The 19,477-nt window shown below is 46.2% G+C and overlaps 1 protein-coding gene across 1 annotated transcript in view; it reads right to left on the reverse strand.

The window, feature by feature from the left end:
* DNAH5 (dynein axonemal heavy chain 5) overlaps positions 1-19,477 on the reverse strand; it is a 640,276-nt gene that overhangs the window by 181,702 nt on the left and 439,097 nt on the right. Inside the window, 2 exon segments of the mRNA XM_029590044.1 lie at positions 11,526-11,793; positions 18,260-18,413. Of these exon segments, the coding sequence (XP_029445904.1) occupies positions 11,526-11,793; positions 18,260-18,413 (422 nt within the window).

The following is a 19,477-nucleotide window of genomic DNA, read 5'->3' on the forward strand; positions in this document are numbered from 1 at the left end:
TATAGTACACTTACTCCAAACTTACTTATGTGCCTACATGTAAACCATTGCGATGGTATATAACTTAGCGACAGTATAGAAAAGACTTTAAATAAATAACTAAATAAATAAATATTTTCCTTTCAGAAAAAAAATCAAAGCTTGGCTCTTTACCCAAGCCCTCTCCTAAACTCTATGGGAAATGCTAGCCACTTCAGCCAACCCTGGACCAAAATCCTGTAGAAAATGCTACTCACCTCATTTGTTTCCTCCATTTGCATCTGCTCCTTAGCATTCTAGGAATGAACTCCCACCTAAAGATGCGTTGTTCATTGCTTATATTGTGTGTATTCTTCTCTTTATACTGTGTGTACTCGCTACACAACAGTAATATATTGAACAATTTTCTTAAACGTTTACAGTGCCTATTCCTGTTGCATCTGATTCCAATATTATGAAATATGCAATGTATGTTCTCTTCTTCTATTCCTTTCTATTTTATAGCTCTTCTTGTGGGCTTACACTGTGCAATTGTCAACTGCTCATTCTCTGCTTAATAATATGCACCATGTATGTGTACATTTATGAAATCTCTTCCTGACATGGGGGACATTTTATAACAGCCCACCTACATTATAAGGCAATGCACATATAATTTACATCAACTTTCAAAGGGGACTCACATGTCTAAGCCCATCTGCATACTTTTGAAAATCCAAATGTGTATGCCTATGGCTCAGACCAGGTAAATGTACACACAGGTGAGCAATTTTGTAAAAGGTCATTTTTGTATGTGAAACACTATTTTACTCACAGAAATGTCTTTGCAAATTACTCTTTTTCTATTTATTTATTTATTTATTTATGATTTTTTTTTTTTTCATATAACAAATATGTGAATTATTACATTCAATATATCCATTGAAATGCAACTATATATTTCAGCATGATTTAACCAAATATTAAAAAGAAAAGAATATCATTTTCAAAAAATCATCAATCAATACTATTGAAAACTTGCACAATATCATTGATAATTTCTCATAGGAATATAAATATAACTCTGAGACTACTAGACTGAAATTCAAGTGGAGATACTAAGGAAAAACATTTTTTTTTTTAAAGCATTGGCACAGTTACAGCTGATTTAACATTACGCCTACACATCAAGAGGTTACGGGTTCTCGTGACTCCACAAATTGACGTAATTGTTCTATCTGGGTAAAAATAAATTACTCATTTCCCCTCTTTATAATACATCGGCATGGGTATCTAAGAAGGAAAGAGAACCCTAAAGATATAACTCTTTGTCTTATTTCAAGAAATTCGACGCTTGTTACGAGTAATTGGTGCTAAATCTGGAAAGATTTTAACATCTTGTCCATGATATGAAATAGGAAATTTCTGAAAATATACTTTCATTAACTTACTTATATCAGAGGCTGTTAAAAGAAACAATTAATGTCTCTCTATCTAACACCTGTAGGGATGAATTTTCTAAGAAACTTGTAAGATTTGCTGGAATAGATAGAACTGGTGCAGAGGTTCTCTTTTTTACAAAGAAACAAGAGTTTATAGAGAGCATATTATTATCAGAGAAACCGAGAGCCTCTGTAAGAAAACTTTTAAAGGAAACAAAAGGAATTTCTCCAGCAATTCTTGGGAAATTAACTATCCTTACATTCAGGTGCCTGATATTATTTTCTATCGTTTCTAACCGCCTAGAACAAGCTGATTGATCTTTTATCATTATAGTATTCAAAGTTTGTAACGATTTTATATTTTTTTCAGCTTCTTCTATTCTAGTAACAATTACATTTGCTTGCTGCTGCATACCCTGAAATTGTTGTTGTAAATTGGAGGATACAGAATCATTTTTTTCTTCCAGTCTATTCACGGTTACACTCAAACCACTCACCAGGTCCCAAATTGCCCCAATGTTACCGTCTCTGGCCTTGATGTTGATGGCTGCACATCCTCTGGCTGTTCGGAGTGGAGGGATTCTTGTTGTTGTCTTGCAGGCACTACTGCTTCCTTCTCCTCCTCTGAATCCAGTACGGAGCTTGCTCCTTCAAAAGTTGTCGATCGGTCAACCTCTTCAGTGGGCGATGCAGCTGCTTCTCCATCTGCACCACGTTGGACAGGAGGCAGACGTTAGTCAGGACTGAGGGAAGCCTCATCTAGGGGAGTCTCCCGTTCTCCCTCCGGGGGGCTTCCAACAGATTCACCGGGTCCCTCTTTTGACAGCTGAGTCATAAAATGATCAATTTCGAGCTGAAGAAATGGAGGTAAGGGTTCTGAAGGAAAAACCCTTACCTTCCCTTTCCTTTTGGCTGGCATAGCACGAAACTGAAAAAAATATTCAGTCAAAAGCTCAAGAATTCGAACGTTTATGTTGTGCCTACCTACATTTCCTAGGTCTCAGTAAAACGGGGGACAGTATGTAGAGCTTCCTCCTTCAGTCCGCCCTAGTCCGGACTAAGCCGGACCAAGCCGTGCGCACCCCTTAGGTGCACACGGCTTTGGCGGTGCGCCGTCAGCGACGGGGCGCCGCTGCCGCGCTGTTCTTATTGCGCGTTTAGGCTCCTCCCACCCATGTCGGGCCTCTGAGGGTGGTAGATGTTCCGGGCCTGGAACCGGAGCCAAGCAATCCGGTCTCCCCAGCGTCTCTTGCGCTGCCGCACTGTTCTTATTGCGCGTTTCGGCTCCTCCCACTCACATCGGGCCTCTGAGGGTGGTAGATGTTCCGGGCCTGGAACCGGAGCCCAGCAATCCGGTCTCCCCAGCATCTCTCGCGCTGCCGAGCTGTTCTTATTGCGCGTTTCGGCTCCTCCCACTCACGTCAGGCCTCTGAGGGTGGTAGATGTTCCGGGCCTGGAACCGGAGCCCAGCAATCCGGTCTCCCCCCTACTCTTTTTAAGGGACTTTCCAAAGGCACTTATGTACATAAAAAATAATTTTATGTGGCTAAGTGGCTCTCTGAAAATAGCCCCAATGGATATGCACATAAAAGTGTTGCATGCATACATTTTCATGCATGCTGCATAGCAATTCAACAATCCACAAACCCAATTTTCAAAGCAGACTTTAGGTGCACAAGTCCACTTTAAAAATCAGTGGGCATACGCAGTAAACACATGCACATTTCTGCCTGCATGGGAGCAGGCGTAAACGTTTACATGTTCATTTCTGCATATACTTTCAAGTTTAGAAAATATGGGATGAATTTTCAAAATGTTCCACAAGTAAAAATTAGCATGCACATGTGTAGGTAGCCTCCATTCATGTAGTTCATATTTTTAAAAAGTCCAAAATATGTGTTTCACTTTTGCCCCGCACATATATATGCCTGTAAAAATAAGGTGGGGTAAGTCTAGGGGCACTCCAGGGCAGAACCGACATTTATGCACATTCATGCGCTAATTTACTCATGTATTTTTAAAATTTGCTAATTATCTGGCATAAATGATAATGTGTAGTACTGACAGGGTGGGAGGTCTGGCTGAACTGGAGGGAATTCAAGGCTGAAGAACCAGGAGGGTTTCAAATACCTGAAGAGGGACTGGGCGAACTGGTGGACTAATTGGTAAAACTGGTTAATTACTTTGATGCGCACATGTTTTAAAATGCATCGATTTACACGAATATATGCATGTATATTTTGAAAATAGGTGGGTAAAGTATCACATTTAATGCATTAATATACTTTCTTTCAATGCATTGCATGTATTCATGTGTAAGCCTGCATACATGCATATGTTGCGGGGTATAGAAAAGGAAAATTAGTTCTTACCTGTTAATTTTCATTCCTGTAGTACCACGGATCAGTCCAGACTCCTGGGTTTTGCCTCCCCTCCGGCAGATGGAGACAGAGAAGTTTTGGCGGACTCTGACCTAAACCCTGAGGTGCCACCTACAGTCCGTCAGTATTTCAACGTATCAAAGCAGAATGATCCAGAACCCTACTTAACTATCAGCTATAACTGGGGTTCAATTGCATAGAAACCAGGCTAACTAACCCCAACGGCAGCAGAGCCCGTAATAAAATTGGAAAAACATCAATAAGAAAAGTTCAAATTGTGTAACCAATAATCTGCAGAGCAAAGTAACCAAGAACTGAACGAGTGGACTCTCCATTATCACTACTCTGAAAAGGGCGGGACTCTGGACTGATCCGTGGTTCTACAGGAACGAAAATTAACAGGTAAGAACTAATTTTCCTTTCCCTGTACGTACCCGGATCAGTCCAGACTCCTGGGATGTACCAGAGCTCTCCTACCAGGGGTGGGACCTGGAGAGTCCCGCTCGAATCACACCTTCACCAAAACTCCCAGAGTCTGGAGCTCGCACATCCAACCGATAATGATGAGCAAAGGTGTGTAGTGATTTCCAAGTGGCCGCTCTACAAATCTCCTGCAGTGAAATCTGTTGGCCCTCAGCCCACAAGGCTGCCTGAGAACGTGTAGAATGCACGTGGAGACCCTCCAGGAGAGGACAACCCTGAAGGAGGTTTATCCAATGGGTTATAGTAGCCCTTGATGCTTCATGACCTCTCCTGGGACCACTCCAGAGGACAAATACATGGTCTGACATGTGAAAACTATTTGTAACCTCCAAATAACGCAGCAGGACCCATCGGACATCTAATCTCCATAAATCAGTGTAGTGGGGATCAGAAGGATCCAAACCAGAGCAGGATGGCAGTTCCACAGACTGATTCAAGTGGAAAGAAGATGCCACCTTCGGAAGAAAGGAAAGGAACTGTCCGCAAGGAAACTCCCGAATCTGTAATCCTCAAAAAGGGCTCCCTGTAAGACAATGCTTGAAGTTCTGACACTCTGTGAGTCGAAGAAATAGCCACTAGGAACGACACCTTCAAAGTGAGATCTTTCAAGGTAGCCCTTTTTATGGGCTTGAACGGCGTGTTACATAGAGCTTTAAGAACCAAGTTCAAATTCCACGATGGACAAGGCCTTTTAAGCGGAGGACGCAGATGATTCGCCCATTTAAGAAAAATGCGCTACGTCAGGATGCGCGGCCAAAGAAATTCCTCGTAACTTACCACGGAAACATCCAAGAACCGCTACCTGCACAAGTAGTGAATTGCAGGACAATCCTTTAGAGAGGCCAGCCTGCAAAAAGGAGAGAATATCCTCCACCATCGCCCAAGTGGGATCTATGCCGTGTTGGACGCACCAGGCCTCAAATATTCCCCACATCCTAACATAAGCTAGTGAGGTAGAAGACTTTCGTGACCGTAAAAGAGTAGCTATCACCGCATCAGAGTATCCTTTGCTCTTCAAACGTTGCCTCTCAAAAACCATGCCGTGAGACAGAAGCGATCCGCCTCTTCCAAACAGACAGGCCCCTGATGTAGAAGATTCGGTAACTCCCTGAACCACAGTGGACCATCCACCACTAAGTTGACCAGATCAGCAAACCAGCGACACCTCGGCCACTCTGGCGCAATTAATACCATGTCCCCTGGATGAGTCTTTATTCTTTGAAGCACTCTTCCGATTAATGGCCAGGGTGGAAACACATACAGCAAGACTACCATCGGCCAGGGAAGAACCAAGGCATCCACTCCTTCCGCCCCGTCTCTCGGCGCTGACTGAAGAAACGAGGAGCCTTGGCCTTTCGGAATGTGGCCATGAGATCCATGCTCGGCCTAGACCATGCGTGGCATAACATCTAGAAAGCTTCTGCGGAGAGTTCCCACTCTCCAGGATGGAGACGGTGGCGACTGAGAAAATCGGCTTGAACGTTGTCGACCCCGGCAAAGTGAGAGGCTGTGATACTGATGAGATGGTGCTCTACCCAATGAATCAGGAGCTGAGCTTCCAGTGCCACTGGTTGGCTCTTGGTTCCTCCTTGGCAATTGATATAAGCCACCATTGTCACGTTGTCCGACAGGACTCTGACCGATTTCTACTACAGAAGCAGCAGAAAGGCTTGCAATGCCAACCTCGTTGCTCTGGTCTCCAGATGGTTGATGGACCAATTGGATTCTTCCAGCGACCAGAGGCCCTGTACCGATTTGTCTTGACAGACCGCCCCCCAACCGGTGAGACTGGCATCCATGGTCACTACCGTCCAGACAGGCATTTCCAGGGGCATACCCCGGTTCAAGTGGTCTGAGAGGAGCCACCAATCAAGACTAGACTGAGCAGAATCTGTAAAGGGAAGGAGAAGGTGGAATTGTTTGGAAACGGGATTCCAACGGGAAAGCAATGCTGACTGCAGAGGTCTTATATGAGCAAAGGCCCATGGTACCAACTCTAGGGTAGAGGTCATAGAACCAAGGACCTGCAAATAATCCCATACTCTTGGAGGATTCTTGGACAAAAAATCTCGAATCTGTCCTTGCAGCTTGACAATGCGGTCCACGGTGAGAAAGACTCTTCCACACCGTGTGCCGAACAAAGCTCCCAGGAATTCCAAAGACTGCGAAGGAGTCAGGTAGCTTTTGGCGGCATTATCTACCCAACCGAGAGATTGTAGTAGCTGAAGCACTCTGCTCACCGCCGAATGAGAGAGCTCCTCAGACTTTGCCTGAATCAGCCAGTCGTCCAGGTAGGGATGCACAAACAAACCTTCTTTTCTCAAGTGCACCGCAACTACGATCATGATTTTGGTAAAGGTCCTGGGCACCGTAGCCAGATCGAAGGGAAGAGCGCAAAAATGAAAATGATCGCCCAGTACGGAGATCCGCAGAAACATCTGGTGGTCTGGACGGATGCCAATGTGTAAATACACTTCAGTGAGATCGAGAGACGCTAGGAACTCACCCTTGTGAACTGAAGAGATGACCGATCGCAGAGTCCCCATGTGAAATAGTGGAACCCGAAGGTATCTGTTGACTCGCTTTAGATCCAATATGGGCCAGTAGGTGGCGTCCTTCTTTGGAACCATGAGTAAATGGAGTAACGGCCTTTTAGCCATTCCTTGGGGGGAACTGGAACTATTGCCCCTAGATCGATCAGTTGCCTTACAGTGTCCCTGACCGCCTGGCATTTCTCTTCTTAGGAGCAAGGGGAGATTAGGAAGCGATTCTGAAGGCGCCAAGCAAAATCTAAAGCATAGCCTTGTCTTATCACCGTGAGGACTCATTGATCTGACATTAACTTGGTCCATTCCTCGTAAAACTGAGACAGTCTGCCTCCCACCAGCGGAACAGAGGAATGGACCAGCCGCATCTCATTGAGAGGATTTGACTCCCCCTGTGGACTGAGAGGCCCCAGATCTTCCGAATCTACGGCCTCAAAAGGACTGTGACCATGATTGCTGCCTGCCTGCAGATTGTTGGGAGGAGGACCCCCAACGAACGGGAAGCTCGGAATCTGTAATTCCCACGGAAACTAGACCGGGAAGGGAAGGTATTCCTCGGTCTAGGCTTATCCTCCAAAAGTGACGGACCTTGTTTTCTCCCAAGGATTGCATCATATTCTCCAGTTCCTTTCTGAACAGCAGTTTGCCCTTAAATAGCAAAGTACCCAACTGAGCTTTAGAAGAGATGTTGGTCGGCCAGTTCCCTAACCAAAGGAGGCGGCAGGCCGAGACAGCTGTCACCATGGAGCAGGCCGATGTCCGAAGCAGGTATTACAAGGCATCAGCACTGTACACCATCACGGTCTCCAGGTGTCCTGCCTGGACAGCCTGTTCCTGAGAAAGAGAGGTAATATTCTGCAGATGTTGGACCCAACGAAGCCCTGAACGCAAAGAAAAGCTGCTGCATATAACAGCCTGGACTCCCAGCGCAGAAACTTCAAAAATGTGCTTAAGCTGTACCTCAAACTTACGGTCCTGCAGATCTCGAAGTGCCATTGCTCCTGTCACCGGGATGGTGGTCTTCTTGGTTATAGCAGACACCACCGCATCCACTTTAGGCAGTTTTAACAGGTTCAATAACTCCTCGGGCAGAGGATATAGCCTATCTATTGCCTAGTTGACCTTCAGGCCCAACTCCAGAGTGTCCCATTCCCGGAACAGTAAATCAGTGACGGTCAAATGAAAAGGAAAAGATTTTGTCAGACCCTGGAGACCCACCATGACTGGGTCAATGTTTCCCAAATGGGAATCTTCCTTAGGTAACTCAATACCTAATTCCTCCAAAACAGCCAGAATGAGCGGGTCCAACTCATCTCTTCAAAAGAGTCGGACCATCTAAGGGTCATCCTCCTCCATGCCTTGAGGTTTAATGTGGTCCAAGTCTTCGTCAGGATTCGTCCCCAGCGGGGGCTTGTCACCCAAATTCGCATCATCCGGGTCAGAATCTGGTGAGGACATCTCGCCCGCCGGACGGGCTGGGGGGGAACCCCGGAGTGACTGAGGAACCAGGTATCCCCTTTGTCTGGAAGCCGAGGCCGCTTGGAATCATGCACCCCAGAGGATAGCGAGGCAGCACCTGCCCCCCCCCCCCCTCTTGGCAGCTTTTCAGGCTTTAAATGCTTTGTGCACGAGCATAATAAAATCAAATAAAAATGATAAAGAGGAGGAGTCAGAATCCCCCTCAGGGCTCTGTCCCTCTTCTTCAGCAACCTCCTCTGCCCGCTTGCTCCCCTCAGGAGCCTGAAAATGCGACAACAAAGGCGGGGGGTAAATTCCCCTCCCCCAGCGTGGCTAGTTCAGCCGCACGAAAAGTCTGTAAAATGGCCTCCGTTCCCGCGCTGAGTGGGAACGGGTCTACTGCATCCTGCTGCAGGCGCCCGAGCTTTCCCAGCTCGTGATGGGGTTTAGAAATGTCATTACTGACAGCGGAGGACGCTCCCTCACACCCGGGGTGGCAAGCGGAACAAAGGCAGTCTCTAGAGACGTGCGCGCATCTCCGCACGCCTTGCAGGCTGCTCGCCGCTGCATGAGGAGAAAATCAAACGGCTACACCGGACTAACAGGATCGCTGACAGAATAAAAAGCCTGCCCCCAGTGCAGCCCGATAATGGTGGGAGACCCGGCCCAGCAAGGCACTCTGCCCCTGAAACAGGAGAAAACAAAACAAAACTTTTTTTAAAAAACCTGTTTGATATCTTCCTGGGTCCTCTGCCTCTGAGGGTGAGTGAGCCGGGCTCCCTGGTATCACCAGAAGACCTAGGGGGGGCTGGAGCAGACACAGAGGTTCTCAACCCCTCGCTCCTAGTGCCTCAAATACCAGGGGAATAGTCCCCTTGGGACCTGCCGACCCCCTGGGAGGCTCGGACGGCTGTAGAAAATCTAAGTCTTCTCTTTTTTTTATATACAACTAACTGACTAAGACCAGACTGTAGGTTTTACACCTCCACCATCTGCTGGAGACAGAGAAATACTGACGGACTGTAGATGGCACCTCAGAGTTTAGGTCAGAGTCCGCCAAAACTTCTCTGTTTCCATCTGCTGGAGGGGAGGCAAAACCCAGGAGTCTAGACTGATCCAGGTACATACAGGGAACGCATATTTTACATAATAAATATCATATGCGTGGGTTATAAAATACTAGCATAGATTTGCTCATCACCACATACACATGTATATGCTGCCATGTGCATTTCTTTGAAAGTTATCCTCCCTGTGAGTTAATGATTTACCCACCTTAACTCCACCCCTCGGTATGCCTCTTTCAATTACATGAGAAATTGCTTCTGTGTGTACTGCCCAAGAGTAATTTTCAAAAGACCTATATGTTGCACTCCTGCTCACGGGCCCTACTGCAAGCAGGTGCTTACTTTCGCGGCCTGGAGGACGCCAACGTCCGCCCTGTCTCCCTTGGTTGGAAGGCCGCGGTCCTCGCTCCCACGTGGTCCGGAGGCCGCCATCTTCGCCGCTCCCATGGCTAGCCAGAAGCCACGGTCTAGCCTCTCTTCGCGGCATGGAGCTTCTAACACTGTGCTCTCGCAGTCCGGAGGCCGCCCTGTAGCATACCTCTTCACGGCAGCAGCCGCTGACGTCATCCTTACCTTCACGGCCTGGAGTCCGCAGGCATCGGTGTTCCCTTGTGGCAGGAGCCACTCCCAGCTGCCTCTTCGCGGCTCGGATGCTGCCTCCCATGTCGGGGCTGTGCTGCGGCCCGTTCCTCCTCCTGATCAGTGTCTGCAGCAGGGCAGCTCTCCATGGTCCTGCCCTTTCCTTCCTGCTTCCTCCTTAGGCACGGGGCCGTGCCTCCTTCTTGGATTTAAAGGGTCCACAGCTGGATATGCCCCGGGCCCCACCTCTGGACTCCTCCATGGGCGTCTCCTCCTTCAGCCCTATATCTGGGCTCTTCAGTCAGTCCAGCTTTGCCTTCACAAGGAGCTAGTCTTCTCTAGGACTTCTCTGCATTCCTGCTCCTGCTCGGCTTTCCTTTGTCTTCATGGGATCCTTCGTCGTCGTCTGTTCCTGGTCTTTGCTGACTTCATGTTCCTGATGTATCCAGATGTCTCCATCGTTGTTCCTGCCTTCCACTTCTCCGTAAGCTCTGCTCTGACCTGTCCCTGCATGGTCCGCGACCAGCCCAGCTGGGTTGAGTAGGGTGCGCAGCGTCCCAGAGGTGCGCTACCACCATGCTGGGATGTGTAGGGTGCTTGGTGGATCTATTTCATTTGTCGAGGCCGAGGATCTTCCATGTCCTTTTTCTGCCATGTCCATAGTCCGGAGTCCTCTAGATGTCCTGCTTCACTCTTCCCGGCTGCCCTTTGTTGAGTGTCCTGGGAGTCCGTCTGGATGTCCTGAACCTTCATCATGGAGACCTGTCTTTTAACCTTCCTCCGATGTCTTGGACTCCGGCTACGCCTAGCCTCCGGCGGACTGTGCTCCAATGGATAGCCTGAGGGTCATTCTGGCCACTGTACCCTCCTTTCCGGCTGAGGGTGTTAGCATGCTATCCGGATTCCACTCCATCCTGAGTTTTTATTACATGATTTTAGCTTGCCTTGTCTTCAGTACCTGAGTCTTATCCTCATTTCGCCTGAGTCTTGTTTTCATCATCGCTTGAGTCTGGTCTTCATCAATTTCTGAGTCTTGTCTTCTTCATCACCTGAGTCTGGTCTTCGTCAATGCCTGTGTCTTCATCTTCATCAGCAACTGAGTCTGTCCTTACCCGTGGTCTTCATCCACCTTTTTCTCCTGTCCGGCCTGCCACCTCTGCCGTTACCCAGTGGCAGGTCCGAAAGGGCTTGGAGTGGTCGGAGGACTACTCAGAGACCGATCTTGAATGGTTGGCCTCACTGAGGCCATGCAGGTCAACAGGGGTCTGGACATCAGTCTCCACTCAGAGGAGGACCCATCTCACCTGCCTCGGCGCTTCCTTGGAGCTCCTTTCCTGGTTTGCCGAGGTCCAAGGGCACACTTCTCCCCGGAATCGGGAGCGCCCCCTAGCGCTTCCTCCTACACATCCGCTATACTATATATGCATGTGAAATGATGTTTTATGCACATTCATACTTTTGAAAATCCACTCCATAATGTACTATATATATTGCAATATACCTTCTTGCAATGTTCCTTGTGCCTTGTCACTGGAAAAAGTAGAATATTATTTGAATACAAATAAAAAAATAAATATTACACAAAGCCGAGAGTGCAAGTCACAGACTCACCCGCTACTAATGCATCCTTTGGCCATCGGCTAAACCAGTCCATAGTGCATCCAGAAATAAGAGCAGGGAACTTAAGGGCTCGGTTTCTAAACTTTTCTCCTACTGGCGAGAAGCAAAGCACCACATGGAGGTTTTGTCTCACTCTGGTCATGAAATAATCATATAGGTTCTCATTGGTTGGCGGCCGCCGGGGGTACTCTCTTTTCATAGTGGTTATGAGGTCACTGGTTATCTCGTCAATTTCATCACGGGCAAATAAGTTGGAAACCTGAGAACAAGGAGAAACTACACTGAATATTAAACATGAAAAACATTTACATGAAAAATTAAGGGACCAGGGATGAAAATAAATATGCTAGATCCATCTACTGATTACTTAGATAACTCTTAATATCTAACTTCCAATAACAAAAAGCTTCAGACATTTCAACTGACTGTTGGTAATTTGTGAGACAGTCTAATAGCAATGTTCCTTATATTATCAGAGATAAATAAGGATGACATTTTTCTTAATTTGAAGCTTCATTCTGGTACACATTTAAGAAGTTATAACTAACTCAAGTCAAAATGCAATAAATACAGCAGCTACTTGACCAGCTCTGAGGTAGTATGCTTCCATCATTGTAGCTCCATGATACTTTAAACCTTAAGATTTTCATTTTAAAAACAGAGCCCTAAACTTCATGGATTGAATTTCCAAAACCTTAACAAGCTTTTATGCATGTTGACATTATATTTTAGATGCCTAAATTCAGTATTTGAAGTTCACAAATAATTTCCAAAGACATGGGGAGTAATTTTCAGAGGCAGTTTTATGCACGTTGTTGCATGTGCCGGCTGTGGCAGGCCGCGGCTGGCCCACTTACCCCTGTTTGCCTCCTCCAGTGCCTGATTCCGCCTCTCTTGCGGCCGTGGGCAGCCGCCTCCGTGCTTGAGCTGCTCCCAGTGCTCCCAGCTCCTCCGCGGATGTCCCTGCTCTGTGGTGGGCCTCCTAGAGTGGTCTGCGGGGATATGCTGTCGTTTCGCACCACGCCCCTCCTTAGGCGTGTGTGCATGCACTTGCTCTACCTTTAAAGGGGCCGCGGTGGGAAACTATCCTGTGGCCCCGGATGATGATGTCATTGGGTCCCAGTATATAAGGCTGGGCCCAGCCAGTGCTTCTTTGCCTTGGCAACAGGTCTCCACGATTCTCATGTGCTTAGTTGCTTGTTCCTGTGTGTTCCTGGTTCCCGGTTTGTTACTGCTTCGTCTGTGTTCCTGATTCCTGGTCCTGCCTTGCTCCTGGGATCCGTTCCTGTTCCTGTGTTCGTCTCTACCCTGCTTGCCTCACTACTGATTGATACCTGGCTTGAACTCTGCTTCGTCTGACAACGCTATTGATTGATACCTGGCTTGACCTCTGCTTCGTCCAACTACGCTACTGACCGATACCTGGCTTGACCTCCACTATGTCTGACTATGCTCCTGCCTGATTCCTGACTTGACCTTTGCCTTACCTGACCTTCCTCTGACTGACTCCTGGTTTGACCCGTGTCCGTATTGTCACTCCTCCTTGCCTGCTGCCTGCCCTGACCACAGCCTGTTCTTCTACGCCTCTGCTGAATCTACTCTGGACTTGGCCTCTCAGGCTTTGGCCTGTTCATACTCGGGCGCCCTCTGTCCTGTTCCCGTTATCCTTGGTGCCCGGGTCTCCGGGACTCTGCCTCATCTGGACTTGTTCTCCTAATTCTACCACTGCTGCTGGCCCCTGGCTGATTCTCTCATCGCCTCTCAGAAGACCTCGGATGGAGGCCAACCTAAGACCAGCCAGCCCCGGTACCCAAGGGCTCAACCTGCGGGGAAAGAGGGCTGGTATTGGCGAACATCCAGCCGACCTCCGTCAATCAGCCAGCTCCGCCTGCCGACGGTGGGGATCCGAAGGGCTTGCCCTGTGGGTAGCATCAACCCCACCTCAGTCCAAGGGTCCACTTCCTACGGAACACATGTAAGTGGCTTTTTAAAAATAGCCCTATGAGTATGCACCTAAAAGTTCACGAAGAACAGTTTGCACATCTGTGTCTTGCCCCCGAGGAGGGGGCAAGACACAGAGTTGGGCAGAATTGAAATTTAGATTTTAGATAACTGTATGTAAATCCGAACTGTAGCGTATTCAGGCCAGCAGCGGCATTGGGAACAGCCAAGGAACACAACAAGCCTTGTCTGCTCAATTCTGGTACAAGTATTTATTTACAGTGCTTCAAAGAAACAGAAACCAAAATAAATTTACCTCACCTTGCTTCAGGCACTAATATCAGTTAAACATACTCTGTACAGGCCTTGGCAAGCTTTCTGGACCCTTATCTTTATACTATTATGAAGGAACCCTCCTGGGAGGCCCAGAATCCTATGCATATCTGCGCCTTAAGGGGGACCGGGGCAGATGCCTGTGGGCTGTGTGTTAAGGTGGTTTCAGGGAGTCTCTTGTATACTCCCTCACATACACCAATTCGGGTGAGCAGCTGCCTGTATCAGGAACACCTCTCTGGATAAAAAGTTAGCACTGACATTCTCCTTCTCGGGGCTATGCTGAATTTTATAACTGAAGGGCTGCAGAGCCAGAAACCACCTCATCATCCTGGAGCTGGTCTCTTTGTTCAGGTTTATCCATATGTGGTTGGTGGTCCATCACCAGGGTAAACTGCCATCCCAGGAGGTAATACTGTAAGGCTTCAAGTGCCCATTTTCCCACTAAGGCCTCTTTCTCCACTGTAGAGTATTTTTTCTCCCAATGCAGAAGCTTCCAACTTATATAAGCCACGGGATGCTTTTGGCCACCCTTCTCTTGGTTGAAGATTGCCCCTTCTCCTACTTCCGAGGCATCCGTCTGAACGATGAAGGGTTCCATAAAGTTTGGGGTTATTAGAACCAGGTTGGAGCAGATCACTTCCTTCAGCTCCCAGAAGGCAATCTCTGCTTCCTCTGACCACTGTATCTTTTCTGGCAATTTCTTCAATATGAGCCCTCATGAGAGTTTCTGCCATCTTCCTGATCCTTTATACTATTATTAAGGGACCCTTCTGGGGCCCAGAATCCTTTGCGTGTCTGCACCTTAAAGGGGACCGGAGTAGATACATGTGGGCTGTGCGTTAACGCAATTTAGGGGGGTCTCTTGAATACTTCTTCACATGCACACACAGAGTTATAAGTGCTTTGAAAAATCTGTCTAAATTCTACAGATTTTAGCCTATGTGGTGTCGGACCTAGAGGGAATCTATGGTTACGATCCCAATTGTATTGATCCATTGAGATTGGCAAGGCCAAGCCTACGCAGTTAGAAATAATGCTTAAGCTCCTCTTTGGCTATATAATTAAATAATGTAGAAACTGCTTTAAGGCTGGACATGTGACAAGAAGGCTATGCTGCAAGCACATACGCATAATAAAGAAATAACTAGATAACCAAGTTGTTTACAGCTTAGAAGACCGTTAAGACTGCATAAGCCTCCTAGTACCTGTGTTTGACGAATATTAATAAGCAAAGTAATACAATTCCACTTTTCTTAGCCAATAATTAATAAGAGAGTATAGAAACTGACGTTTTATAGGATGATTCTCAAACCCTCACCTTATAGGTTAAATCTCAATCCTTTACCTTATTTGTAAAAAGCAGAAGTTAAGAGATGTATTTAAGCCTGTATTGTGTCTGCGTAACCAGGCTTTGTTCTCTGGATTTTTGATGGCAGCAAGCCTCTATGTAGACATACCTAAATAAAAGGGAAGTGGATTTCCGGTATCTGATGGTCTGTCTTAACAGTCTAAAGAGAAAACCAGGGCCTCTACAACTGGTGCTTCAAAATCCGACCAGGAGGAGACTTTTAATAATTTTATCTCCCTCCTGTGGTTTCCTTTGCGGTCTCTCCCTTTTATTTCTCTTTTTCATGTCTGACATCCTGTTAGTGGCAACGTTCTTATTATTTTTCCTTTTCCTTTTGGGCTCCTGGTATTGGCTTTGTATCTGCACCTCGCTAAGCCTGCAACCCTTTTTCTGTGGTGTGCTCCTCCAGTCCTTTCCTGGTACCTTTTTCTTTGCTTTCCAGGTGAGTTATTCTCTTTTCTTTTGCTGTTTTTTTTTCTCTCTCCTTTTGGCTCCGCTGCCGGGCTCTCTCGCTAGGCAGCGGTGCCAAGGGAGGGTGGTGGTATCTGTGGTCTCCGTCAGCTGTTATTCTGACGCTGAGCCTTCTTGGAATATTGGAAATATTCACAGATGTGTGAATACTTTAGGTGTGGTCAGTGGCGTCTGACCCTTTGGAAGTGGTTTTGTGCTGTTCTAACTGGTTTAGATAAGGTTCCTGTGGGTGTTATAGGGTCCTGAAAAAGCACAAATCCTGTTTTTTTCCCGTGAAAAGTTCCAAGACTAGGTTCTTGATTTTATGGTCTTAGGGGAGACAGAATCTGTAAGGCTTCTAATATATGTGGTTTCAGGGAGGATTAAATCTCTATGAGTTGTTTTTTGTGGTGGTTTTAGTTGCAGGCTCTGGGAGAAATACTGTGGGGCAGTTTTCTGTGTTCAATTAAGGGTCCAAGCATAGCTCAAAGTCCCTCATGAGAGGCTTCTAAGAAAACTAAAAAGTCATGGGATAGGAGGTGATGTCCTTTTGTGGATTGAAAACTGGTTAAAAGACAGGAAACAGAGAGTAGGATTAAATGGTCAATTTTCTTAGTGGAAAAGGGTAAAGAGTGGAGTGCCTCAGGGATCTGTACTTGGACCGGTGCTTTTCAATATATATAAAAATGATCTGGAAAGGAATACGACGAGTGAGGTTATCAAGTTTGCGGACGATACAAAATTATTCAGAGTAGTTAAGTTGCAAGCGGATTGTGATAAATTGCAGGAAGACCTTGTGAGAATGGAAAATTGGGCATCCAAATGGCAGATGAAATTTAATATGGACAAGTGCAAGGTGATGCATATAGGGAAAAATAACCCATGCTATAGTTACACAATGTTAGGTTCCATATTAGGTGCTACAACCCAAGAAAGAGATCTAGGCGTCATAGTGGATAACACATTGAAATCGTCGGTTCAGTGTGCTGCGGCAGTCACAAAAGCAAACAGAATGTTGGGAATTATTAGAAAGGGAATGGTGAATAAAACGGAAAATGTCATAATGCCTCTGTATCGCTCCATGGTGAGACCGCACCTTGAATACTGTGTACAATTCTGGTCGCCGCATCTCAAAAAAGATATAATTGCAATGGAGAAGGTACAGAGAAGGGCAACCAAAATGATAAAGGGGATGGAACAGCTCCTCTATGAGGAAAGACTAAAGAGTTTAGGACTGTTCAGCTTGGAGAAGAGACGGCTGAGGGGGGATATGATAAAGGTGTTTAAAAATCATGAGAGGTCTAGAATGGGTAAAAGTGAATCAGTTATTTACTCTTTCGGATAATAGGACTAGGGGGAACACCATGAAGTTAGCATGTAGCACATTTAAAACTAATCGGAGAAAGTTCTTTTTCACTCAAGGCACAATTAAACTCTGGAATTTATTGCCAGGGTATATGGTTAGTGTAGTTAGTGAAGATGGGTTTAAAAAAGGATTGGATAAGTACTTGGAGGAGAAGTCCATTACCTGCTATTAATTAAGTTGACTTAGAAATTAGCCACTGCTATTACTAGAATCAGTAGCATGGGATAGACTTAGTTTTTGGGTACTTGCCAGATTCTTATGGCCTGGATTGGCCACTGTTGGAAACAGGATGCTGGGCTTGATGGACCCTTGGTCTGACCCAGTATGGCATGTTCTTATGTTCTTATGTTTTTATTGCATTAGCATGATATGTAAAGAGTGAGGCCATCCATTACTCCTAACATGTGCCAGGGGCCGGCCAATGGCACGGATACCCTGTCACATGGTAAGGGCAAAGGGCCATCGGTGCCATTTTGATTAGTGGCAGCCGACGGCCCGAGAGCGGGAGATCGCTCCCGGGACCCCCACTGGACCACCAGGTAATTTTTTAAACCTTTTTTGGGGGGTCAGGAGGTTGGGGGAAGCTAAGGGAGCAGTTTTAAAGGGGTGGGTTTAGGGCTTGTTTATGTGTGCAATTTTTCCCGCCCTCCCTCAAAACGATAAGAGAACCCAACGAACAATTTTGTGGGGTTTTCCTATCGATTTCAGGGAGCCCCCAATTTCTGACGACAGGATGTGAATCATCAGAAATACGATTCACATCCCTAGGAGGCAGACTCTTGCAGGAGCAAGATGCCTCAACAGCGTGTGCTATGGCAGAAATTCTCCAGGGCAAACACACAAGTAACTTATTTTCCACCTTGTAATCAAGCACTGCAAATGCTTAAATCTGTTCCAGGGCTAGATTTAGAATTTGGGTGTCCATAAGCAGGATTTAGGGGGGGGGGGGGGAAGGGAAAAAGAGACGCTGGAGATCAGATAGTAGATGACGTCCCTCCCCCTCCACCCCCCTCCCCAGACTGCTATAACAGTGTCCTGTTGAAGTGGATGGCTAAAGCAAGCTTCTTCTTGTACTCTTCTTTTGGCCTGGATATTTGGTACCTTCAAAATTAGGCACCCTAGGCAATTGCCTATGTTGCCTATGCCTAAATCTGAGACTGATCTGTTCCCATGCGTCCTAGGCAGCCCAGGTGAATCCCCATCATCTCTGACCCACATTTCAAGTAACACAAACATCTCATTCCCTAGGTTTGTCCTGTGAACGCTGAAGTGGCTGTGCTGTACCTCTCCAGATGACAGGACATTGTTCATGTATTCTAAAAAGGACTCGTCTTTGATCTCGTTGTCTGTAAAAATAAAGGTGATGCCTTTGCCTTGCTGGCCTGCTGTTCTATACAAAACCTTCAGGTCCTCCATCAAGTTTGAAGTGTTGTAGGATCTGCAAATACACAACAGCTCAGTCACAACTACCATCATCTACAATCTGTTATTGCCATGGACTGTACAACAACCTGTTATGAAATCTAGAAAGAGCATCATATAAATAATACTTTTAATCAAGAAGGTAATTTAATACTGCATTTTATTTATAAAGTAAATAACATTTATTTTTCTAAAATGTTAACTGAATTTCTAATCTATGTTATATTTGTATTAACTAATAAGCACCTACTTAGGCTGCAAAGCACAAAGCTTGGGGAAGGCAATTTACAAAATTATTTCTGCAGCATTTTACCTGCAGCAATGGAGTGTTTGAATACTGCCCCCACCACGCAGGTAAAAGAAGGCACCCTGATCTCCGCACACGTATTTTTAGCCACTGCAAAAAAAAAAAAAAAAGAGGGGGCGAGTACATGCAAGGATTTCATTTTGAAAGTCCTGGGTGTACTTTCCCCGAGGGTACAAAAGTATGCAAATTACTCGTGTTCCCACTGCTGCTCAAATTTTCAAAGTGATATCTACAAGAAGTCAAGCTTCTATGCTTGGCAACTGGGATAAATCCTTAAGTTTACAACTGAATCACTGAGCAGTCACTTGCCCATACTCGGCCAACATCAAACTGCTGGTATCATCCCAGTTGGTTTCTGGAGAGCTGCTGCTGCCTGGTGGCTGATTCTAATGTAGCTATCTTTACCAGCCCTTTGTTTTCTCCTTATCTCCTCTCCCCTTGCCTCTGCTCTGGTGGGAGTAAAGGGGGAGTTGTTTCAAATGCTATAACCTCTCAACCCTATTCAAGCGTGCTTGAAGTCTGGTTTTCACTACTTCTACTTGTAGGTTATTCCAAGCATCTTCTCAGAACCTTCTCATGTTTCCTCCAATTTCACATCCTAGAAATGTACTTCCAATGCATAATTTCACCTTCTTGTAATTTTTCGAAGCCGGTCAAATATTTGTCACATTTGCAGCACAGAAGTGAAACAGCAGGTTACCCAAGGTGATTGAATAGTTTCATCATGTAAAAGACCTGATATCTGATGAGCAAATAATATACATTTTTTATGA

This window comes from Rhinatrema bivittatum, chromosome 2 (genome assembly GCF_901001135.1).
Source record: "Rhinatrema bivittatum chromosome 2, aRhiBiv1.1, whole genome shotgun sequence".
In the NCBI taxonomy this organism is placed as follows: Eukaryota; Metazoa; Chordata; class Amphibia; order Gymnophiona; family Rhinatrematidae; genus Rhinatrema; species Rhinatrema bivittatum.